The 25237-nt window shown below is 41.7% G+C and overlaps 1 protein-coding gene across 5 annotated transcripts in view; it reads left to right on the top strand.

Moving 5' to 3' along the window:
* Positions 1 to 25237, top strand: part of SGPL1 (sphingosine-1-phosphate lyase 1) — a 70377-nt gene that overhangs the window by 41041 nt on the left and 4099 nt on the right. For all 5 annotated transcript variants that reach the window (XM_066349597.1, XM_066349599.1, XM_066349600.1 and 2 more), the window contains 10 exons: positions 1729 to 1796; positions 6032 to 6179; positions 9390 to 9466; positions 10935 to 11063; positions 18173 to 18261; positions 19368 to 19473; positions 21063 to 21161; positions 22154 to 22303; positions 23299 to 23537; positions 24802 to 24948. In XM_066349597.1, the coding sequence (XP_066205694.1) occupies positions 1729 to 1796; positions 6032 to 6179; positions 9390 to 9466; positions 10935 to 11063; positions 18173 to 18261; positions 19368 to 19473; positions 21063 to 21161; positions 22154 to 22303; positions 23299 to 23537; positions 24802 to 24948 (1252 nt within the window). The remainder of the gene's footprint in view (positions 1 to 1728; positions 1797 to 6031; positions 6180 to 9389; positions 9467 to 10934; positions 11064 to 18172; positions 18262 to 19367; positions 19474 to 21062; positions 21162 to 22153; positions 22304 to 23298; positions 23538 to 24801; positions 24949 to 25237) is intronic.

A 25237-nucleotide genomic window follows, 5' to 3' on the forward strand; every position in this document is an offset into this window, starting at 1 on the left:
AGGCAAAAACAAGTAAAGATGCAAGACTTTATAATTGAATACCAAAAGAAGGTGCACATGCGTTCTGTTGTTGAGAGAACGCTCCTTGTGGCCAGAGAAATTGGAATGCCCAGATCTCCTGGGAATGCAGTAGAAGTTCACGTTCAGTTCATGCCTTACATGAAAGCTATGTCTAGAATCCTTAAATACATTTGGGATAACTGGAAATTTCTTTTGTGCATTTGAAGCAACATAGAGTCATGGAAGTCAGACTAGAAAAACAAGACTTCACTTAAAATCCCTGCTCCATCACTGATTTGCACTGTGGTCTTGAACAAGTTACTAATGCTTTGATCCACAGTTGCTTTTGGATAGTATGTAATACCTTCTATGCCAGCTTCAAAATCTTGTTGTCAGAGTCAGTTGAGATATATTGAATGTGAATTCATTGAAGATAAAATACAGTGTATTTCGATGCCACATACTTATAATTATTATAATTAAGATCAGAATTCCATATTTGTTCTATAAACAGTCGGACAGAATGAAGTTTTGATTGGTGTCATGATATTGAAGGCATTTTTTTTTTTTTTTTTTTCTGAAGCTGGAAACGGGGAGAGACAGTCAGACTCCCGCATGCGCCTGACCGGGATCCACCCGGCACGCCCACCAGGGGGCGATGCTCTGCCCCTCCGGGGCGTCGCTCTGCTGCGACCAGAGCCACTCTAGCGCCTGGGGCAGAGGCCACGGAGCCATCTCCAGCGCCTGGGCCATCTTTGCTCCAATGGAGCCTTGGCTGCGGGAGGGTAAGAGAGAGACAGAGAGGAAGGAGGGGGGGGGGGTGGAGAAGCAAATGGGTGCTTCTCCTATGTGCCCTGGCCGGGAATCGAACCTGGGTCCCCCGCACGCCAGGCCGACGCTCTACCGCTGAGCCAACCGGCCAGGGCCTGAAGGCATTTTTAGGTCCAGAAAATGTTGTTAGGATGTATGCTGAATGAGAGACTAGAGCCTAGATCCTGAAGAAAAGCATCTGCTGGTCATTTGTTTTGAGGGAGGGAAGAGAAATTTTTGGCTTCTGTAAAACTTGAGAAGGTAAAGAACTCAGGAATGCACATGTCATTTGAGCCAGCAATTCTGTTTCTGGGAATTTATCCTGTAGCTGTTCTCTTACGTATGTAGTTTGGCATGGCTTGTAATAGCAAAGAGTAGAAACAGCCTAAAGTGTCCATCAAGAATAGGCAGGTTAATGAATTATGATACATCATATACTGAAATACTCTACAGCTATAAAAAATGGATGAGGAAGCACTGATTTTTAAGAGAATATTTCTAATTAGAAAAAGAAGTTTTAGTACAGTGCTAGAATATACTACCTTTTGTATAAAAATAAAGATATGTTAAAAGTAAGTCTTTATTCTTGCTTGTACTATATGCATAAAGAAATTCTAGTAGGGTATTCTAGAAATGAATAGTAGTGTTTACCTGGGGATAGGATGAGGGTCTGGGGGTAAATGAGAAACTTTTAACTGTGTGTGTGTGTTTATTTATTTTTTTACTTTTTGAACCATAGAAACATTTTACTTACTTTAAAAATTAAAAGTTTTTTATTTTTTAAAAAAGAAACTCTACCTTTGTGATTTGAAAGCAAGTGAGATTACAGAGGATGTATTTCAATAGTTCATGCATTATGACTAACATATAACATCCATGGGAATTTATTTGAATAATAGAACCATTTGTTTCTTTCAGGTTTATGGTCAAGATTTAAAAAGAGATGCTTTAGGCTCATAAGGAAGATGCCTATTATTGGTCACAAGGTAAGTAGAATCTGTATAGATCTTCCTCCCCTCCCCGCCCCCCATAGTCATACTTCTTTCTTTTTATTTACCTAACCTAGTGTTCTCAAAGGGGAGGTGTGATTTTGTCCCCCACTTCCAAGGGACAAATAGAGGGGAATGTTATTGGCATTTAGTGGATAGTGACCAGGGATGCTGCTGAACAGCTTACAATGCACAGGACAGCCCCCTACAACTGAGAATTGTCTGGCTCGACAAGTTGGAAACCCCAAGATTGAGAAGCCTGACTTAACCTTTTCTCCAACACGTGACCAAAGGAGAAAGGAGTTGTCTGTCAAGGATTTGAAAATGAGAAGACTTGACAGAAGTGACATGCTTTGGAGCAGTATTTGGCTGGGCTGATGTTAGATATTTATGCGGGGGTTGGGTTCTTACATGGCTTAGATCAGGGTTGGCAAACTGTTTCTGTAAAGGGCTAAATATGAAACACTGGCTTTGCACGCCGTGCTATGTCTGTCACAACTCTTGACCTCTGCCTTTGTAGAGGGATGCAGTGATAAGATCGTAGGTAAAGGAATGAGCCTGGCTAGCTCCCAGGGAACCTTTCTTTACAAAAATAGGTGTAGGCTTGGTTTGGATTGTAGTTTGCTGATCCCAGGTTTAGAAGCTTAGATAACAGAGCTGTTCTCTTGCTCTTTGCACCTCTCCATAGGCTAGTGTGTTCCCTGCACTGTATCTTCTCTGCCCTCACCCACTGAGGATTAGACAGTCACCTCTGTCCCTTCCTGCAGGCTCTTTTTTACAGATGAAGATAAAAGCAGGGCCTGCTCCACTGCCAGCTTTAAGGTGGACACATGAGTTCTTGATTTCTTTATCTTCCCAGTACCCTGCCCTTCACCTCAACTTCCTTTCAATCTCTCTTTGACTTTTGGCTTTCAATTCCCTTTTCTGGCCAGACCAGGAAAAATATCAGTTATCTTTAGCCTTTGAATGAAATCCATTCAGAACACTGTTCTGATACTGCCACAGTATGTATTTTCAGGTTTATTTCCTATGGGGAAGTAGAAGCAGTAACTGGGGTGGAGATGGGGCATGAGAGTAGATAGGGGAGGCTTTTATTTGACCTTACATCATTTAAGCCTCCATATAAGTCTGCCTTGGTCCTTTTTTTATTATTATTAATTTTAATGGGGTGACATTGATAAATCAGGGTACATATGTTCAGAGAAAACATCTCCAGGTTATTTTGGCATTTGATTATGTTGCATTTCCATCACCCAAAGTCAAATTGTCTTCCGTCACCTTCTATCTGGTTTGCTTTGTGCCCCCCCCTCCACCTTGGTCCTTATAGAATGAGGGTAGAAGAAGAAGGAAGATCTGACAGATGGACTGGCTCATGAAGGATAATATCATTTCCCCTTATTGGTCTCTGTTTTTTTCTGCCCTTATTCTTCATGCTTTTCTCTTTTGGTTTCAGATTTTGAGACAATACTAGGGTTTCCGAACCCATTCTTAAGTTTATAGACTAACAGAATTGTAAGGGAAACTATATCATTAATCACCTTTAATTATTTTAGAAGCAGATTTTGAGGCTCAGAGCCAAAAATTTGCTATTGAGTGAGCATGTGTGTGTCCATCTCTCATTCATGCACTTATTCAGCACGTGTTAGTGAGCATGCTCAGTGTCAGGTTCTGTTCTGGGTGCCAGGGATGCCGTGGTGAACAAGACCAAGTCCTTCCTCTGTAGTATGAAAGACAGTTAGTTAAATAAGTACATGAGGACTTCATGTTGAAGTCAGTGCTGTGAAGAATTTAAAATGTGAGAGAACCCCTGAGGTAAGAATTAGGGGTGGGAAGTACTTACCATGCTTTGTAAGATAGCGCTCATAATTTTTTGTCTGTTTTTTTTTATTTTTTATTTTTATTTTTTATTTTTTTTGCATTTTTCTGAAGCTGGAAACAGGGAGAGACAGTCAGACTCCCGCATGCGCCCGACCGGGATCCACCCGGCACGCCCACCATGGGGTGACGCTCTGCCCACCAGGGGGCGATGCTCTGCCCATCCTGGGTGTCGCCATTTTGCGACCAGAGCCACTGTAGTGCCTGAGGCAGAGGCCACAGAGCCATCCCCAGCGACCGGGCCATCTTTGCTCCAATGGAGCCTTGGCTGCGGGAGGGGAAGAGAGAGACAGAGAGGAAGGTGCGGTGGAGGGGTGGAGAAGCAAATGGGCGCTTCTCCTGTGTGCCCTGGCCGGGAATCGAACCCGGGTCCTCCGCACGCTAGGCCGACGCTCTACCGCTGAGCCAACCGGCCAGGGCTGTTTTGTTTTATTACGACAGCATAGTCTATGAGTGGAAGTTCAGCTTTCATAATTTGTTCATGTTGGATTGTCACCACTTATGAATATAATTATTTACAACTTTAAAATTATCTTCATGTTGATCACATGGCCCTGCATTGCCTGAGAATGTGGTCTTTGCCACGTACCACCTGCCAGTTTCTGTCTGTTAGACTGCTGTAGATATTTTATTTTTTATTATTATTATTTTTTATTCATTTTAGAGAGGAGAGGGAGAGAGAGAGAGAGAGAGAGAGAGAAGGGGGGAGGAGCTGGAAGCATCAACTCCCATATGTGCCTTGACCAGGCAAGCCCAGGGTTTCGAACTGGCGACCTCAGCATTTCCAGGTCGACGCTTTATCCACTGCGCCACCACAGGTCAGGCTGCTGTAGATATTTTAAAGGAGTGACCTTCCCTGTGGTTTCATTGAGGGCTACGTCGGAGGGACTCTCTTATATTCTAATCATTCACTGCTAGAGATGAAAAAATCTAAATGTTTGGATTGAGGGCTTGGGCACAATTGTAGACACTCATCCCTAAACCTACCACCCACACATCCCTTACCACAGATAGCATCCCTGCCATTCAGCCCCCATACTCTGTTCTCTGCCCCCAACCCTGCCCCTAGCACTCTTCATTACCTGACTTGTATTTTCTGTCTCTGCTGCTTAAAATAAACTTCATGAAAACAGGATTTTTTCCCCCACTGTGTACGGCCTCAGTTTGTTTTGTTCATTGTATTGCTGGCCCATAGTAGTAGTTCAACAAATAGTGAGTGAGTGAATGAATAAAAGAAAATGTCACAGAAACTGTCGCTGTGAGTTTGGAAAAACAATAACCATAGTTACACATATGCTTACTCAAAACAAATAACTTTTTGTCTCTGAGCCTCAAAAATCTTCCTTCTAAAATTATGTAGCAGAGGCCCTGGCTGCTTGGCTCAGTGGTAGAGCGTTGGCCCTGTGTGTGGAAATCCCGGGTTCGATTCCTGGTCAGGGCACACAGGAGAAGTGCCCATCTGATTCTCTACCCTTCCCTCTATCTCTCTTCCCCTCCCACAGCCAACGCTCCATTGGAGCAAAGTTGGCCTGGGTGCTGAGGATGACTCCATGGCCTGCACTTCAGGCACTAGAATGGCTCTGGCCGCAACGGAGAGATGCCTCAGATGGGCAGAGCATCGCCCCCCGGTGGGCATGCCAGGTGGATCCTGGTCGGGTGCATGCGGGAGTCTGATTGCCTCCCGGCTTCTAACTTCAAGAAAAAAAAATTATGTAGCAGAGAAGACTTTTAGCCCCTCCTAGTACTTAAGGGGCAGACGGTACAAGCTGTCACCAACCTGAGGAGATAGAATGCGGTCTTCCTGGCATGTCCTAGGATGTCTAGAGCTTATGCAGGGGAGTAGTGTAGCCTCCAGCTTCCTCCTGTGCACTGTACCTGTCTTTTGAAAGGAGCCTCATCACTTTAATCAGCACTTGAATCCCTTTATTGCTGCTTGGCCTGTTTTCTGGGGACTGTTCGTTGCTCTACCTTTGTTTCTTTAGCAGACACACTGTCGCTGCTGCCAGGGCAGGAGCAAGGTCCAAATGTTGCCCTCAAAGTAGTGCTGACATCAGCAGATGCTAACCAAGTAAAGCAATGGTGATATCAACATGGCGGAGGGCAGGGATTGAATGTGTCTTTGACCTTCAGAGAGAAAGTTGGCTTTTTAGACTCTAAGAAAGTATTGCACATACCAGAAAAGAGTTGTGTAGTCAAACTGTCACCATATATCTTTAAGAAAAAATATGCTTCTTTTCCTGTAGTATTTGTGTGGCACCCCAGCCTTTGGCAGTTGACATGGTGTCATAACTGGTTCTTTTCTTCTCTATACTGTATTCTTTCTCTTTTTGTTAACTTTGTTTTTCTTACTTTTGAAGATCCAGGTTCAGTTGAACAAGATCAAGGATGATATTAGCAAAAACATGTCATTTCTGAACGTGGACAAGGAGTATGTAAAAATTCTGCCCCCTCAAGGTCTGAGTTCGTCTGCAGTTCTGGAGAAGCTCAAGGAGTACAGTTCAATGGGTAAGCTTCTACTTCATCAGCCTGGCTGGGCCGTCAGTTACTGTCGGTGGAGGTTAAGAACATTCATCCTTGGTACTTATATGCTCAGGAGGGCCCACTCCCTGTCTCAAATGTTGACTTTCATTTTTAAAAATTATATTTAGATTCATCCTTAATCCATAAAACAAATCTCTGAGATAGTAGAACTTGGTCGGTTTCCTTTTGTAAGCCCGAATAATGTAGATACACTTGTTTTTTTTAAAAAAGAATTATGTGTAATAAAAATGAAATACAGATCTATTATAGAAATTGTGAAGTCTTTCTAACAGCCAAAAAGAAAATAAATGACTATAATTCCCTTATCAAAATATAAATGTACACATTTATATATATGTAATTTATATATATATATATTAGAATGTTAATAGTGTTTTTATGTAATAAACACACACACGTACATACATGCATGAGGAAGGATAAATGTACCAAGTAAAACTAGATTGATGTTTAAGAGTACAGCCAGTGGTATCAGCCTGGATTCACATCCTGGCTTGGTCACTTGAAGTATTACCTTGGGTGAGTTATTTAACTTCTCTGTGCTTCAATTTCTGTCTCTCTACAATGGGAATAATAATAATACTTACTTGAAAGAATGATTATAGAGATCAAGTGAGATCATATATGTAAATGTATAATACCTGGCATATAAGTGCTCAACAAAAGTTATTATAACACAAATGCTTTGTTATAGATAAAAGTAATAAATACTTTTTAAAAGTATGCTTTTTAGTTTGGCCTAATTTCAGATTTATAGGAAATCTTCAAAAATAATACAGAGATTTCCCATATATCCCTGACCCTGCTTCTCCTCATTTCAGTATTTAAAATAACAGTTGTCACAACTAAAAAATTAACAACAGGCCCTGGCTAGATAGCTTGGTTGGTTAGAGCATCCTCCCAAAACAACAGAGGTTACTGGTTCGATCCCCAGTCAGCGTATATACAGGAACAGATTGATATTCCTGTCTCTCTCTCCCTTCCTCTCTCACTAAAATCAATTAAAAAAAATTAACATTGGTACAGTACTATTAACTGAACTACAGATTTTATCTCACCAGGTTTTCTACTAATGTCCTTTTTTATATTCTAGGATCCAATCCAGGACACCACATTGCATTTCAAAAATTACATTTTAAAATGTTTAATTGAAATTACATTGGCTGGTACAAAATTAGATACAGCCTGGGATTTCTAGATGATATAAAGCAGGATTAGCACTCTGAGACTTGTATATTAAGGATTTCCATGATTATGAGGGCTGATTGCTGCCACCATATTTCCTTCCATTCCATTTTTAAGTCACTGTCCATTGCCATACTCTGTAGCATGAGTAAACGAACAGGAACTGAAACCATGAGTCCTAATTTTGAAAGTCTGGTGACCTATGGTCTAAAAACACGCCTGGTACAGAGCAGGTGTCCTCTGAGGGGAGAGGGAAAGTTGAGCTGGCAGCAGGCCAGAGGTAGTAGATAGCATGAGATTGAGGGATTAGGAGATTAGACTGGATGTTCACTACTCATTTTGCTGCTCTCTTGTTGGAACTGAAGATTTTTGCTTCATAGAGCCCATGGCTATAATGTTTAATTAGTGTGCTTCTGTAACAGCTTTTCTCATTACCCACTTTCTTTTTTTTATTTTATTTTTTATTTTTGTATTTTTTTTTTTTCTGAAGCTGGAAATGGGGAGAGACAGTCAGACTCCCGCATGCACCCAACCGGGATCCACCTGGCACGCCCACCAGGTCAGCGAGGCTCTGCCCACCAGGGGGCGATGCTCTGCCCCTCCGGGGCGGCGCTGTGCCGCGACCAGAGCCACTCTAGCGCCTGGGGCAGAGGCCAAGGAGCCATCCCCAGCGCCCGGGCCATCTTTGCTCCAATGGAGCCTTGGCTGCAGGAGGGGAAGAGAGAGACAGAGAGGAAGGGGGGGGGGTGGAGAAGCAAATGGGCGCTTCTCCTATGTGCCTGGGTCCCCCGCACGCCAGGCCGATGCTCTACCGCTGAGCCAACCGGCCAGGGCCTCATTACCCACTTTCAATAGGGCATAGCCATATTGTAGCAAAAGGACCTGAGACACCCACATTGACAGATTTGTCGATGTAACATGAAGTGTATAATGTAGCACCTCAGACAGGAAGTGGATAGTTGGTCCTTATATTCTGGTCAGGACTTTTCCTGTGAGCTTTATCTCAGTGTTGACGGTTCCTGCTCCTGAATGTTGCAGCGGGTGTTGCTGGAAGCACGTGGCTAATTCTGTGTGGGTTTCCAGGCTTGTCTGAAGGAGGGCCCCCTGAGACAAAGATGTCTCCTTGTGGCTTGTGTAATCTTGGCTTCAGTTCCCTGATTCCATCCCTAATGATTGTATCATATAATGAAATTTCATTTTCATGTTGCTCTTCTCTGCCAGCTCTGCCTGTAATGGTCCCCCCTCTTCCATGACTGGGTCGGAAGTGGGAAGAAAGGAGAAAATGTTGCTGAAACAGGTCAGGCCAAGCCATACAGAGAACAGAGAATAAGTATAGAGATGCAGGAAAAGTTTTCTGCTGTTACAAGGCAGCTGGGGAAGAGGACAGCATTATTACTGGACCATATTGTACCTAGGTGCCGGACTGTTTTCAGTCTGTTGTTGATAATAACTCAGGGGTTCCCAAACTTTTTACACAGGGGGCCAGTTCACTGTCCCTCAGACCATTGGAGGGCCGGACTATAAAAAAAAACTATGAACAAATCCCTATGCACACTGCACATATCTTATTTTAAAGTAAAAAAAACAAAACAGGAACAAATACAATATTTAAAATAAAGAACAAGTAAATTTAAATCAACAAACTGACCAGTATTTCAATGGGAACTATGCTCCTCTCACTGACCACCAATGAAAGAGGTGCCCCTTCCGGAAGTGCGGCGGGGGCCGGATAAATGGCCTCGGGGCCGCATGCGGCCAGTGGGCCGTAGTTTGGGGACCCCTGTAATAACTGGTGATCTTTATTTTGCTCTGATAGTGCTATTGGAATTTTTTCTTTCATGATGTAATATAAGGACACCTTCGGATTTCCACTCAAACCTTTTTTTTCTTTGTCCTCAGAGGGATTTCTTTGCATTTTTTCTTTTAAGAACTTACCTGTCTTCTCCAAAGTTGCTGCTTACTTACCCAGTGGTCCAACTTTCCCTGCAGATGCTTTCTGGCAAGAAGGGCGAGCGTCCGGAGCGGTGTACAGTGGGGAGGAGAAGCTCACCGAGCTGCTGGTGAAGGTCAGTGCCCAGTACCTGAGGGGAGCCTGCGTGCTCTGTGCTAGTTTACAGTACCTCATCTTTGTTTCTTTAGTTTTGTAATTTAAAAATTAAGAAAAGTTTATTGTTAAAATAAAACTAAAGGGATTAAAGTTTCTCCTCCCCCAAACAGGTGAATACATATAATACTGTCAAAGACATTTTCAGTCTGTGATACATATTACTATGCTTGTAGATTCTATTGATGTCCTGGGTAGAAGGCAGCTTACCAGGGAAGGTGGTGCCTGTGTTTAGATTATTTGTAATAAGACATATTTTGTTGATAAGAAGAGACAAGGGATAGACATTTGGTCATAATTTCTTATACTACCTAACTCAAATAAGATGGTCTGAGAATGAATAGTGGTTTCACCTATAATTAAAAGAATTCTCATTGTTTGTTGTCTTTAGCGTTTCTAGTCAGTTTTATTTTTGAAATCCCACTTTGCCATATAAAAGTGGATCTGGCAGATGGTCTCTAAGCTCCTTGTGTTCGATTATTGTGATCATGAAACTGCTTATACCTTATTAAATATTACAGGTTTTCTCAACTCTATCTTAATGTAATACTCCAATCTTATATCTATGTTTAAAAATCCTTCAGTGGCTTCATATCATCCCCAGGATAAAATACAAGCCGCTTATGAGGCATAAAGGGCAAGTCCCTCATGAGCTGACTCTCCCCTAGGTTTTGCAACCACTGCTATTACTTTCCCATGTAAACACTAATTCCTAAAAACAAAAAATGAAAAAACAAAAAAAAGAGAAAAAACACTAATTCCTGCCTTTTCATTTTACAGTATGTACCTTGCTCTCATGTCGTTTTCCTTTCTCTCCTCCACGCCACCTCTTCTAAATAATGACTAGTTTCCACTCAACAGACTCTCGAGGTTCCACTCAACAGATACCTCCACCCCACTCAGGGAGTTCGTTAATCCCTCTTTCAGGTCCCTGACCTGCACGCACACACATCTGGTGTTGCACTTAGAACAATAGCTGCTTTGTGCCAGACACTCTACTAAGTGCTTTGCATGCATTATGTTATTTGCTTACTATGTTATTTGCTTAGTGCTAGAACCCTGTCAGACCACTACCTTAATTATCCCTTTTAGCATATGAGAAAACTGAGAGTCAGAGAGGTTATTTGTCCTGAGATTAGATACCAAGAAGTGGTGGGCGAAGCTAAACCTTCCAACTGAGTCTGCTTGGTGTTTTAGTCTGTTCTTTTAACCGCATTTATACTTCCTTTTCTTCTACATTGTAAAATAATTTATTTGCATGTCTGTCTCCTCCACTATATTTTGATCTTTTTTAGGTTGTAGAACATATTTTACCCATTTTCCAGTTTCTAATATTGTGCCTAATATCTAGAAATTTTTGTTTAGTGTATGATTATTTGTCCTGTGCAGTGTAATTGTCTTAATTCATATCTACTTGCCTTTCTTTGCAGGCTTATGGAGATTTTGCATGGAGTAACCCACTGCACCCTGATATCTTCCCAGGACTGCGGAAGATAGAGGCAGAGATTGTGAGGATAGCCTGTTCCCTATTCAATGGGGGACCAGATTCCTGTGGATGTGTAAGTGTATGCAAGTGGCATCCAGCAAGCTTTTTTTTTTTAGCTTAAAATAGAAGAATTTATTTTAAACATTTTATTTTTTTTATTACACAAATATGTGATTATTATAGAAAGATCCAGGTTAACAGCAATTGAAAAATACTGCTTGTAGTTTTGTAATTCATAGAATATTAACATTTTGGCATATATTCTTCTAGATATATTTTCTCTTCAGTTTTTTACTTTGGAAAACTTTAAACTTACATCAAGTTGCTAGAATAGTTTAAAGAACATCTTAGATTCACTAAATAAATAAATATATATTTTTTATTATGAAATTAAATTTAATGGGGTGACATTGATAAATAAGAGCACATAGGTTTCAGGCGAATATCTCTATAGCATTTGAACTATTGATCGTGCTGTGTGCCCATCACCCAAAGTCAAATCATTTTCTATCACCTTATATTTGTCCCTCTTGAATCCCGTCTCCCTGACCTCCTCCCTCGAGTAACCACTTCACTTTCATCTGTACCCATGAGCCTCAGTTTTATATCTCCCCTGTGTGGGGTATATATTTATCTCTCTCTGTTCCCCACTAAGTGTATTTTGCCCTACCTGCTCTCTGCTCCTTTCATTCTCTCCTTCCCTTCTTTCATACACCCACCCTATCTGCCTTCCTACCCATTTGTTTATATCATTTTGTTGAACCATCTTGTAGTTTTTAAAATATACTTTGTTTTACTTGAGCTGGAAGTTTTCTTTCTGATTTTTCTATAAATCAAATCTTATTTAGTTGGTTTAGGAATACAGGGGTGGACAAAAGTAGGTTTACAGTTGTTTGTATGGAAAAAGACATGCAGGTTATGATGATCACAATAGCTTTGTGAACTCAAAAGAATATCACTCAAAACAGTAAACCTACTTTTGCCCACTTAAGTATGTAGTGACTCATGTTTCATCTGTTTTTTCCAGTAGATCTTTGTTAGCTTTCCTAAACTGGGATTGATAAACTTCTATTTAGATTTGTTACCACAAACGGATACTATCTTCTCTAGAAAAAATGAACTCTCAGTTTACGCAGGATAGAAAGTTAGATTTAACCCAGTGTTCTGTAATAGTAATTTAGGGGTGCCTAACCGTGTCATATACTTCATAATCACAATACAATCTGCAGATTTAATTATTGAGGGACCCATTCAAAGACAATAACATTTAATAGTTACTTTTTTGTTTTTTCAAGTAAGCTGTATTATTTTACTGTTGTTATGTTGGCACCATGGTAAAGCAACGTATTTAAATATTCAGTAGCTAACAAAACTGGTATTTCTGGAGTTTATTTCCCAAAAAGAATTCCAAAACTGTTAAAAGCTGAACCGATCATAATCTAGCAATGGGTTTTCTAATGGCATTTTGCTGAACGAGTGACATAGAGGGCGATGACGATATAGTTACAGCATGTGGGTATTCTTTTGCGCTGTCAGACGGTGAACTTCTAAGACACTAAAGGTTAAACAACCACAGAATAGTTTGGCCTACTTAGTAAAGTTGAAAATATATGTCTTTTGACCCTGAAATCCTGTAACTCAGGTTATATTCTAGAAAAACTAGAACATGTATGTGTCAAGATAGATGTATATTCATAACAGCATTGTTCATTCTAGCTAAAAACTGGAAATAATTCAGATGTCTGTTAACAGTAGGGTGGGTAAATTATAGAATTCTTCAGTCCATTATATGTAGTTGTTACTCAAACTGATGCCCAAATTGCTCCATTTTTGGCCAGTGGGAGCTTCCTAATTTCGGCTCCTGGATCTTTTTGTGTGACTCACATAGTCTTTGAAAGCTTCCTTTCTTCTTTTTTTGACAAACTATTTTTATTTGATGAAATAATTCATGTTCACCTTGTACTTTTCTGCTCCAAACCCAGAGTCAGCTGTTTGTTCACTGGCTCATTTATCACTGTGTAAAATATTTACATGGTTTCTAAGTCAAATTTGTAGAACAAGCCAGATTTTAAAAAATAACCACAAAAAGGTCCAGGGAGACAAATGAATAGAAAGTACAGAAGACAAAAGACATGAAGGGTAGAGTGAGAAGGACTAAGACACATTTCATTGGTGTTTAAGGCCGTCAGAATAAACCTACCTGCAAAGGTGTACCTATTAGAACAACTGATGTCCTCAGTAGCAACAACGGCCACAGGACTTGGGGTAGATGAAAAGACTGGCTGTGAGCTGTAATTGTTGGGGCTGTGTGACCAGTACAGGGGTTTTGTTAATTCCCTCTTTAGCTGTGTCTAATCGACACGTTAGTCTTCCATTGGGTTTTTAAGTTTCATTTGCTGTATTTTTCATTCTTGAGAATTCCATTTGATTTTTTAAAAAATCTACTTGGTGTTGTTTGTTGTCCTGTAGCTTATAGTTTATTTATATATTGTACTTAATTATTTTATATTCTCTGCTGTCAATTCCATTATTCATGAGCCTTATTTTTCTGTTTCTGCTAGTTTCACTCATGTTGTCTTCTATCCTTAGAGTTGTGATTTTTTTTTCTTACTGTAAAGCATTTCTTTTCCTGGGAACTTAACTTTGAGACTGAGATTGAAGTTCTTCCAGAAAAGGTTTGTAATTACTTCTGCCAGTTGTTGGGGAGTTGCTGGGAAGTGCTACCACATTAGAACCAATTTTAGTCCAGTTCCCAGCTTACAGTTTTGCATTACAGAAGTCGTGTGAATTCAGACCACAAACTCACATAAACGTTGTCTTGTTCATTCTTTAGAGATCCTTATTTTTTCTTTACCTGAGCAACAGGGTCAAGAAAGGCCCTGTTCTTCTTCCTGTCCTCTTCCACACCCCTCAGACTGTGGGCATAATTCCAGTTATTTTCAGCCATCTCCCATTAGCCTCCCATTTGGGCAGGCCCTAAATTTATCTCCTGTTCGTGAGTTGGAGCAGGACTTTAGGGTCTCCAGGGGTTGCCAACAACCCTCAGAGTTCAAGCCAGCTTTGACACTCACTTATCTTGTAGGATTCTTGGCTGCTTTGTTTGCAGTTTCAGTATATCTTTTATGTTAGCTCAGTGGTGGATGTAAAAATAATTTAATGTTTTATCAGTCTTTTTAGTTGTGTCATGTAGGAGGGTTATCCCAGGCGTATACTTTGTATTACTGGAAATAGAAGTTCGATAATTATTTCTTTTTTCACGGGAGAGTCCTTTGTATATTTGAAAGCCTCTTTACCCCTGAGTCTTCTCTTCCCTGTGTTTCCTAGGTGTCTCAGCTGTTCCTTAGAGAATAATATGCTTTCCAAACAGATTGCCAACCATCCTGGTCATTCTTCTCTGAACACTTTTTGGTTATCTCTGACTAGCCAGATGGACACAGTTCTCCAATATCACAGTGGAGTGATTGATTTTTCAGCCTCTGTCTTGTTAACTTACCTTAAACCTTTTCTCTAAGTTGGTCTTTCTGCTCTCAGCAGTGTTCTTGGCTGTTTCTGTGTATTTATTCTGTATTGGTGCTCTTTGGGGCTTTGTTTTTTTAAGGTCTGCAGTCTGATTTGGTTGTTTCAGTGTCTAGCCTTTCAACTCTTGTTTTCTTGAATTCATGTTCTTGTGATCTTGTCCTATAGTGAGAAACAGTTAGGAGGAATTTCCTCCTGTTCCCTAGGTGGTTCCCTTTGGAGTTGGGCTTTTATTTTGCATGCTGCTTTTTCTTTGTGTATGTTTGCACCATTACTGTGCCGTTTCTTTCACCTTGGCTCATGATTAGGTGGCTCTCTAGACATTCCATTTGTTCTGATGGCATGGTGGGTGACTTCCGGTCTGTGAGTATTCGGTTGGGGCAGGGCTTAGCCGAAGCTTTGTTTCACCTGTATTAGAATATATCTGGGTTTTATTTTCTCAGGGTGTGTTAAAAGTAACCTACTGAAATTCACTGTGCCTAGGTGGAAGATAATAATACCCTTCGGGCTTTTATTGTTTCTTTAACCCATCCTGTATTCCAGAAATCTTCACTTTAAAAAATACGTTAAGATGTCTCTCCCCAGTTTGCTTGTTTCTCCCTTGCCTCCATGGCCACCACTCACTGATCTGAAGGTCAGGAGGATGAGGAAACCCCCCTCCAGTTGCTGCTATGAAGATTTGGGGGCGTGTTGATGAGAATTCTCAGGGTTTTGCTGACTCCCCCGCACAGTTTCCAGGAGTTGGAAGAGGGATCAGGAACTGGGTTGTGCTCTCTACTACGGATTGGAAACTTCTGTTTCTTTTTTTTTTCGTTGCCAAGATTTGAAGTTTATTGCGTCAGACTATCTCTCTTTCTTTGCTTGTTATTGCATGTTTTTACACTTTTTTTCTTTATTTTTACAGGTATTGGGAGAAAGTAAATCTGTGAAGTGGTTTTAGTCTTCCATCTTAATCCAGAAGTCCAATGCTAGGGGCTTTGTATTTGTTTTTTGCATAGGTATAGTTAAGCCATGTCTCTCCCATTCTGATCTTTTTTAGGGACTGTGTCAGGGGAAGGATGGAGTCTAAGCTCCCTAGTCTCTTCTACCAGATAGACTTGTATAAGATTTCTAATTATCTCTGGGATTATTTGAGTTTCTCCTTAGTCTCTGGCTCTTTGTATCTCTGTCTGGATGAGCTGCTTTTGGTGTAGAAAGTTCAAAGTTCAGAGGTGGGGACTATGAAGACAAAGCCTGATGGCTGGGCTGTTCTTAGACTATTGCCACTTTAAGGTATTAAACTCATCTCTTTCTTCTTTATCCTTCAACTTTTTCCTTTTATTAACTTCATTTGTCTCAGAGTGGGTGAGAGGCGACTTCGTATACCAAAAGAAATGGGGTTGCCAAGGAAAATGATTGGTCTTGGCTATGCCATTAGGACCAAACATCTTGTTTTCTGACATACATATCATATATTCTAGTGAGAGTTTATATAAATGTTAGAAGAAGTTGACTAACATAAGTAGTTATTGAGGCTTCTGCCTTCTTCACAACTAAATTTTCATTTTTCTTTGGGTGCAGGGGCAGGAGGGAAATGGAAGACATTTAAACACAGAACTTGGGGATCAGAAATAAAATTAGAAGTGGAATTGAGGTATTGCTGCTTTTAGAGTCATTAACAAATAATGATGTTGATTAGGGCATGTGGAGTGAGTAACTCAGGGTTTGGAAATGTTCTTGCTTATGTCATTACTTGACCTCAGTAAGAGGTGGACTCCCTGGAGACTGACTTTGCTGGTCCTTTCCTGACTTTCTTCATAACTGGTTTGACTTCTCATGTGACTTTCTGAGGTTTTATGCTAGGCCACAGGACGGGCTGCTGATTTGCAAAGCTGACCTCAACTATAAGTAAGCGTTTTTGTCTTCTCCAGCAGTGGAGTGGAGAGACCTACAAACAAGTGCCCCGTGTTCAAGTTCAGTGCATTTCTTTGTGGGTGATGGTCACATGTTTCGTGAAGACTTCCTGAATCTTTTCTCAACTAATCTTCCACATGACTCCTGACTAGTGGGATTTTTTAGCCAATGCTGTTTTTGTGCTACGTGTAGGTATTATTTTGGGAAATTTCAGTTATCACCCTCTCTCATTACAACTCATTAAGCTACACTAAATATGAGAATGTAGAAAGCTGTATTTCTTATCAGCAGATGCTAATGGATGACATTGTGCCAATGACTTTAGTCTCTGGGCAGCTCAGCTTTCTCATATAATGAAAGTGTATGTAAGGTTGTATAAATCTTTGGAAATGGTAAATCTAAGAAAATAGCCACCTAGCTCAGTGCTATGGCTTTTCTTTTTCTCTTTATTTTAAAATTATTCATGTCTTGGATGTTATCAAAAGATAGCCGGGCATTAAGAAATGTTCATGCAGGATCTGTTAGGTGTCTGCTGCTAGGCTTGGTGCTAGGAATATTGTCATGAACAGATTGGTCCCCACCTTTATGAGCTTGTAGTCTACTGAGGGCAGTGGGATAAATAAAATAAAACTTTTTTTGTTTCATTCTCTTAATCTTTCTGTTTCAACCTTTGTAAAGAAATTGGCCTGTATCAGATTTGCTAGAATCTTCAGGAAAATTTTATATCATTTAAAAACATTAGGATTTTTGTTTTGATTTCAGATAAGATAACAAATTACTTAAGTAGAGGCTTTTACTTTTTTCTTTCAAACTTTTAAAAACCTCAAGTTCACTTTGGAATGCCTAAGTAGCTTTTCTTGGTCTTCTAATGTATTGCATAGTTTACTAGAATTATAACTTCACAATTTCACATTCTTCAATCGGCATTGAAAATTTATATCAATCCTGATGCTTTTTTTTTTTTTTTTGTATTTTTCTGAAGTGAGAAGCAGTGGGGAGGCAGACAGACTCCTGCTTGCGCCTGACTGGGATCCACCCGGCATGCCCACCAGGGGGTGATGCTCGGCCCCTCTGGGGCATTGCTCGCCTGTAATTGGAGCCATTCTAGTGCCTGAGGCAGAGGCCATGGAGCTGTCCTCAGCGCCCGGGCCAACTCTGCTCCAGTGGAGTCTTGGCTGCGGGAGGGGAAGACAGAGATAGAGAGGAAGGAGAGGGGGAGGGGGTGGAGAAGCAGATGGGCGCTTTTGCAGTGTGCCCTGGGAATCGAACCCAGGACTTCCACATGCTGGGCTGACGCTCTACCGCTGAGCCAACCGGCCAGGGCCTCCTAATCCTTTTTGAAAAATTTTTTTGGTTGATTTTAGAAAGAGAGAAGAGAGAAATACTGATTTGTTGTTCTTCTCATTCATGCATTCATTGGTTGATTCTTGTATATTCCCTGACTGGAGAGAGCGAACCAGTAACATCTGCAAATTGGGTGACACTCGAACCGACTGAGCTACCTGGCCAGGGCATCTGGCGCTTTTGAATGGTGTAAAAATGCCCTGTGTTATCTTCAGGTGGAGGAATTAATGTGGAAATGGATGTGCATGGATCTGGGAAGATGTGCGTTTGTCCAGATAGTGGAGCTTCTGCTCACTCTTATCTGGAAGACGTAGCAGTGTCTGCTTGTGTCATGAAAGCCTTTGTCTCTTCAGATGCCGTCAGGATTAGGGCCTGAAATGCATGCTGATAACTGTCCCTGACTTCCCTCTGCATCTCTTCTTTTTTCAGGTGACCTCTGGGGGGACAGAAAGCATACTGATGGCCTGCAAAGCTTATCGGGACCTGGCCTTAGAAAATGGGATCAAAACTCCAGAAATGTACATGCGTGGTTGTATCGCCCCCCCCCCCCCCCACCTCCTGCCCAGATTTGTCTGTTTGGAATACTGCTGTATGAATGCCCAACAGCCTGCTTGTCTGCTTCTCTTCCTCCGGCAGCTCTCTCCTCTCCTGCCCTGTGTCCTTGACCCTTACCCCTTCACTGGCACCACAATCCTAAGTGGATCAGCCTGCCTCTGGTTTTTACGTGGTATATGTACTGCAAGCAAGAAGAGATCCTTTTTCTAAAAGTGACAGGGTGACAGGACTACATCTTTGAATTCTGTGATTATAAATTATCTGAAGCCCAAGGACAGCTCTTTGTTTATCTTAGTTCAGTGAAAGTTAGCAAGCTGCCTTGGGGTCCTCCCTAAGAAAATGTCAACTTGAGGGTAGTTTTCTGGGATGAAAAAGTATTTTAATCTTTTTGAGATTTACCGATATTGCCACCCCATGGACATAGTTTTGATATTTGATTGCCTTTTTTTCTCTAGGCCCTCTCTGTACAGTGTGTTTATACTGCATTTTTGGGTTAATGTTTTCCCACAAGCATCAGTGACTAAGGGTTTTGTTGTACACGATTTCCTGCTGTGATTCAGACTTAGTCTAGAGAATAAATTGGGTTGCCATCTTTCTTTAAACAAATCTTTGGTCCTTGGTAATTAGTAATAGAGATTTTTCTCCCTTAAAAGGAACAGGTTAATTGTAAGAGTGGAGCAGTTGATGGAAGTCTGAAAGCAAATACTTAGCTATGACTCCATTTTCTTTTTAGTACTGTTTGAAATACTGCTTTCATAGAACTTGATGTTATTCTGACCCAGAGTCCCTGTCCTTTCACCTGTCAGACCTCGTTTATGTCTTGGATCCTTTGATGTGGGATTACTTCCACGTTCTTCCCAAATGATATCCTAAATAGTGGGGAGAAGGTTCTCTAGAATCCAGTTGACCTCTTTTTTGTGCTTAAAAACTAAATATGGACACTTTAAAAATTTTGAGGAAAAATAATCAGAAGTTTACTGCTGGTGGTTTAGATTCGCTGCTAACTGTGCTTTCTCTGGAGCCTCATTTTGATCTGAATTTCATTATTGTCTTCTTCCCTGTCATGTAGTGTGGCCCCCCAAAGTGCCCATGCTGCCTTTAACAAAGCAGCCCATTATTTTGGGATGAAGATTATACGGGTTCCACTGAACAAAATGATGGAGGTGGATGTTCGGGTGAGTTCCTCTGAAGGGCTGTTGTCTGCCTGGGGCTGTGAGAAGGAGGAAGTGTGCCCAGCGGACTGGTTCACTGTCATGCACAGATAGGCTCAGAATGACTATAGCAGCCAGAGGTGCAGAACGAGTGCCTGCGTCAGTCCTCTCACAGGTGCGTGGATTCAGTAGGAAGAAGACTGGTCCCCACTGCAGGCCTGGGTGCTGCTCGGCACCATCCTTTCTATTCTGTTTGTAAAACAGGCACGGCCTGGCTGGCCCCAGGACTCACACTGTGGTTTTGATTGGCCTGAATTAGTACCATTGCCATTATAATAGCAATGATTTTTTTTCATAAGTAAACTATTCTAGTTTATTAGCACTGGCATTATCCCCCCCTCATCTTTATTGGGGCATTAGTGGGTAATTAATTGACAAATTAAAAATTGTACGTATTTAGGGTGTACAACTTAATGTTTTGATGTAAGTATACATTGTGAAGTAATCAGCACACTCAGGCTTATAACATATACATCACCTCACATAGTTAATATTTTCTTTTCTATTTTTTTTCATGGTTAGAATACTTAAGACCACCCTCTGGATCTCTGAGCAGATTTCAAGTATATAATGCAGTATTAACAAAACTTGTTAAGTAGTCACATGGCAATACATTATCTCTCCAGAACTTACCTTGTGTAATTCTGACTGGTACCTCTTGACAAATGTCTCTCAGCCTGACCTGTGGTGGCGCAGTGGATAAAGCGTCGACCTGGAAAGCTGAGGTCGCCTGTTTGATACCCTGGGCTTGCCTGGTCAAGGCACATATGGGAGTTGATGCTTCCTGCTCCTCCCCTTTCCCTTTCTCTCTCTCTCTCTCTCTCTCTCTCTCTCTCTGTCTCCTCTCTGAAAATTGAATAAATAAAATCTTTAAAATAAATAAATAAATAAATTCCTTTAGGAAAAAAGTTCCCCAACAAATGTCTCTCCATTCCCCCACCCCCGGGCACCCACCTTTCTACCCTCTGCTTCTACAAGTTCAGCTTTGGGATTCCACTTACAAGTAAGATACAATATTTGTTTTTGTGTCCTTGGCTTATTTAAGTTAGTATAATAATGTCCTCCAGGTTCATCCAGGTTGTCACAAAAGGCAGGATTTTTTTCTTTTTAAGGCTGAATAATATTCCTTTCATCATTAATTTTATGCTTTGCATTTTTGTAGAACTTTCCAGTTTCCAGAGTGCCACTGGAATTTCATTTGAGCCTTATGACAGTGCAGGAAGGTCGTAGAAGCTATGAGTATTATTGCAGTTCCCAGACAGGGTGAAGCAAAGTGGTTCACACCAGGTTTCACTGCTGGGAGGTGGCTCTTTTGCCTCATAGCCTGATACTCTTCCTCAGAGATTTCATTGTTTTTGTGTTGTGGTCTCAGACTCTTCCCCCAGTGGACCCATCTGGCCTTGTTTGTACTCTGCTGCCATGGAGGGCAGGTGGTCTTCCCCAGGTTGGCGGGAAGGAGAGGGCACTATTGGAGCTGACACTCAGCAGCCTTGATTAACAGGAGAGTAGCCGCGATGTGGATGCTCATTTTCCTTTCAACGTGAAACTTTTAGGCAATGAGAAGAGCCATCTCCAGGAACACTGCCATGCTCGTCTGTTCTACCCCCCAGTTTCCTCACGGCGTGATAGATCCTGTCCCCGAAGTGGCCAAGGTATGCGGAAAAGTGGACTCCTAGGCAGTGAAATTGAGATTTTAAAATAGAATCTTACGGTACTGTATTTGGGAGATAGAATTGATTTTGAGTTTAGATTTTTACCCTACAGTGGTGTTTGGAGCCTCTGAAGGTTACTAGCTTCTGCTATGGGGTCGGGATAATAGAAGGAAGAAAGCTTTGTGTAAATTGAATATATAGAAGTAGGACTAATACTTTAATTCAGATCAGGAAGTCATCTGCGTTTAGGAGTATGCCCACTGGACAGTGGTGTTGAAATGTGTTGCTCCATAGCACCTCCTCCCTCCTTCCCAGGGGCAGTTCCTGAAGCAGGACCTTTATCCCCCTCCAGAGGCAGCCTGAATCGGAGTGCCACTCATTTCCTGCTTGATTTTGCATTGAGTTTTAGGCCCTGCATATTTAAATATAAAATAAATACACTTCAGATGAATTATTTTAATGGCTGGACGCATTTGAATGATGAGCTTTTTTTATTAGGAATATCAGATATAGCAGGTCCTTTTTTTTTTTTTTTAGTAAGTGAGAGGAGGGGAGATAGATTTCCACATGCACCCAACCGGGATCCACCCAGCAACCCCCATCTTGGGCCAATGCTTGGATCAGCTGAGCTATTTTAGCACCTGAAGCTGATGCTCAGACCACTCAAGCCATTCTTAGTGCCTGGGGCTGATTCTCGAACCAATAGAGCCACTGGCTGCGGAACGAGAAGAGGAAGAGAAGTGGGGAGATGAAGGGGATGAGAAGCAGATGGTGGCTTGTGTGCCCTGACCAGGAATTGAACCAGGACATCCATATGCTAGGCTGGCACTCTGTCCACTGAGCCAACCAGCCAGGGCCACCAGTTTCTTAAAACATGGGAGATACAGTAACATAATGGCTTTTTGATCCCAGCCCACCTTTGTATTTGTCTTACAAAGTTTTGTTACAGGGCTATAAATAAAATTCTCTATGGTCTTTGTTTTTGGAACTAGCTGGCTGTCAAATACAAAATACCTCTACATGTCGACGCTTGTCTGGGGGGCTTCCTCATCGTCTTTATGGAGAAAGCAGGATATCCCCTGGAGCAACCATTCGATTTCCGGGTGAAAGGTGTGACCAGCATTTCAGCGGATACCCATAAGGTGAACTTGGCAAGGGACCAAATGTTAGAGTGGACAGTTCATTATTTTGACTGTTACCAACAAAATAAATTGGTTAAAACACTAGCTTTCCCCTTAAATTTAAAATTCAGTCTGGCTCTGTGCTTTCACCAGGGCAGCTGATTCAGGTGACAAGGTATGGTGATAAAGGTGACAAACAGTAGTGGCGAGAAACCTGTTGACTTTGTGTCTAAAGGCTGAGAGAATTTCTGTAACTGGGGCATGTTAGTGTAGTGGCCCTTATTAAAGAGTGCTCTGAGATGTGGGCGGAGGGTGGAGGGGAGGTTGGTTCTGGACTTCCTGAGAGGAAGTACGGAAATGCTGCAGCCCCGCTGCCGCGCTCCTGCTCCTGTCTGGTGGCAGTATGCTGAGGAGGAGCCCTTTGGCTCAAGGGAAGAACTTCACATATGCCCTGGAATGTTGGGCTTCTAATATTTGAAATGTCTGTGCCTGCTGCCCCTTGTGAACTAAGACAAAGTCCAGATCAGTTTATTTCAAAGCTGAGTTAAGTAGCTTCCAGATTCTGAGCACCATGATGTTCTGAAAAAGGAAATGTAATACTGAGCAGAAAGGATGAGAAAGGATGATGAGAAGGGAGAGTGATTCTGAGTGCTCTGAGTGACGGACTCCACTCTCTCCAGGCTCTCAGAGGAAACGTATTGTTGCTTTCATGTTGACATACTGCCCTGTAATAATGTTTTAAATAAGGAAAACCACATGCTGGGTGAGAGAGGGGCAGTAAACTGATAAGCAGGGCAAGATCCTGTTGTTCCTCCCGGGCCTCAGGTTCCTCATCCCTTAAGTAGAGAATTTCAGCTCTATCCCGTCAGTTCCCTCTGCCCTTTAACATTCTCTGTTGAACTGTTCATGGGAGTGAGCAACATCATAGAGACTGAGGGAGAAATGTGCATGGTTGGCATTCCAGGACAGGTCTGCCATACAGAACTGAACGTTCACGTCTGCTTCTTACCCCTCAGTATGGCTACGCTCCCAAAGGCTCTTCAGTGGTGTTGTACAGTGACAAGAAGTACAGGAGCTATCAGTTCTTCATTGATCCAGATTGGCAGGGTGGCATCTACGCTTCCCCAACCATCGCGGGCTCACGGCCTGGTGGCATTAGTGCAGCCTGCTGGGCCTCCTTGATGCACTTCGGTGAGAGCGGCTATGTTGAAGCTACCAAACAGATCATCAAAACTGCTCGCTTCCTCAAGTCAGAGTATGTGTGGAAGATGGGGATTCTGCCTTGTCTCATGCTTTGTCTGCTATTAGACTCACGGCATCTGCCTGACCAAGTGCCTATAGCTCCAGCCCATTTGCTGTCTCGTGAGAAACCAAGGGTATAGGACATCAGCTTAGGAGCGTAGTGCTGTCCTGGGAGGATGAGCTCCCTTGCTGTGCTGTGACTTGGAGTGTCAGACCAGGGCTTCATCTTTAGGCCACCTTGTTTCTGAGTATGTCTTCACAACTGGCAGCTCTTACTAAGTGCTAGGGGACAATTTAATGGTTAAGACAAGACAGTGGTTCTAAAATTTGTATGTGTATCCTTATTACCTGGAGGGCTTGTTAAAATACAGATTGCTGGGCCTTGTTCCTGGAATTCTGATTTGGTAGATCTAGAATGTGGGTCTGAGGGTTTGCATTTCTAGGACATTCCCAGTGGATACCAATCAGTGCTGCTGGTCTAGGAACCACCCTTGGAGAACCACTGGAAAAAGAAAAGAATTGGAGAAGGAATGGGGGGGGGGGGGGGCATGATGACATTTTGGATTGAACTAAGGCCAGAGAACTAGGCTTTGTACTTTAGTAGCATATCTGTTCCCTCTCTTCGTGTCACTGGGGCTAGGAAGGCTTTTTTGGAATCTTGAGGGTGAATAAAAATAGCCATTTGGCATGTTTCATTTGAGAAAGGTCCACATATGGTTCTGATATACCCAGCTGTTGAGAACTACTTTACTAGTTCTTGCTTTAGGGATTACAGATATGATTTTTTTAAAATTTGGGGATGGAGGGATTATTTTTCCAGGATTTTAAGAGTAAGCCTCAGGTGCTAAAAATAGTGCAGTACTCAAGCATCAGCCTTAAATGGGTTTGCTGGTTGGATCCCAGTCAGGGCACTTGTGGGAGTCTCCATCACTATCTCTCTTCCTCTCACCCTAAAAAAAAAAAAAAAAAAAGGTATTTCTTTTATTCCTCAGATGCCCATGGGATGATATCATAATTTGGGAGTTGGGCAGACGGGTTAGGTGCCAAAGATTCTAGTTTATTGGATCTACATAGATGGGGTTTGGGCCTTTGGATATTTATAATGTTTAGGAATCACTGATCTCAGTCTAGATACCTCAGTATTTTACAGGATGAGAAAACTAAAGCCCAAAAGGTTAGATTATATATATTATAAGGAGATGTTGGGTGATTAAAGAGATTATGACCAGAGGACTAGATGTGGCTGAATTTTCTTTTTGTTCCTTTTCTTGTTTAAGGCTGGAAAATATCAAAGGCATCTTTGTTTTTGGGGACCCCCAATTGTCAGTCATTGCTCTGGGCTCCCGTGATTTTGACATCTACCGACTCTTTAACCTGATGACTGCTAAGGGGTGGAACTTGAACCATCTGCAGTTCCCATCCAGGTAAACTTAAAGAAGCCTCTTTCCCTTCCTTTGCTCTATGCCTTTTGAAGAGCTTGGTTAGTGGGATGACCTGAAGTATAGAGATTGGCTGCTAGAGCCAGCGCTGCAGAGCCAATTGTAGTACTAGGGTTTCTGTCTTCTGTCTTGCCACCAGAGTTACTCGGTATTTAAACAAGACCATTATCTTTTTTTTTTTTTTTTTAATTTAAAAAAATTTTAAGAGATTTTATTTATTATAAGCAATATTATTTATTATTAGAGAGAGAGGAGAGAGAGAAAGGGTGGAGGA

Source organism: Saccopteryx leptura, chromosome 9, assembly GCF_036850995.1.
Source record: "Saccopteryx leptura isolate mSacLep1 chromosome 9, mSacLep1_pri_phased_curated, whole genome shotgun sequence".
Taxonomy (NCBI): Eukaryota; Metazoa; Chordata; class Mammalia; order Chiroptera; family Emballonuridae; genus Saccopteryx; species Saccopteryx leptura.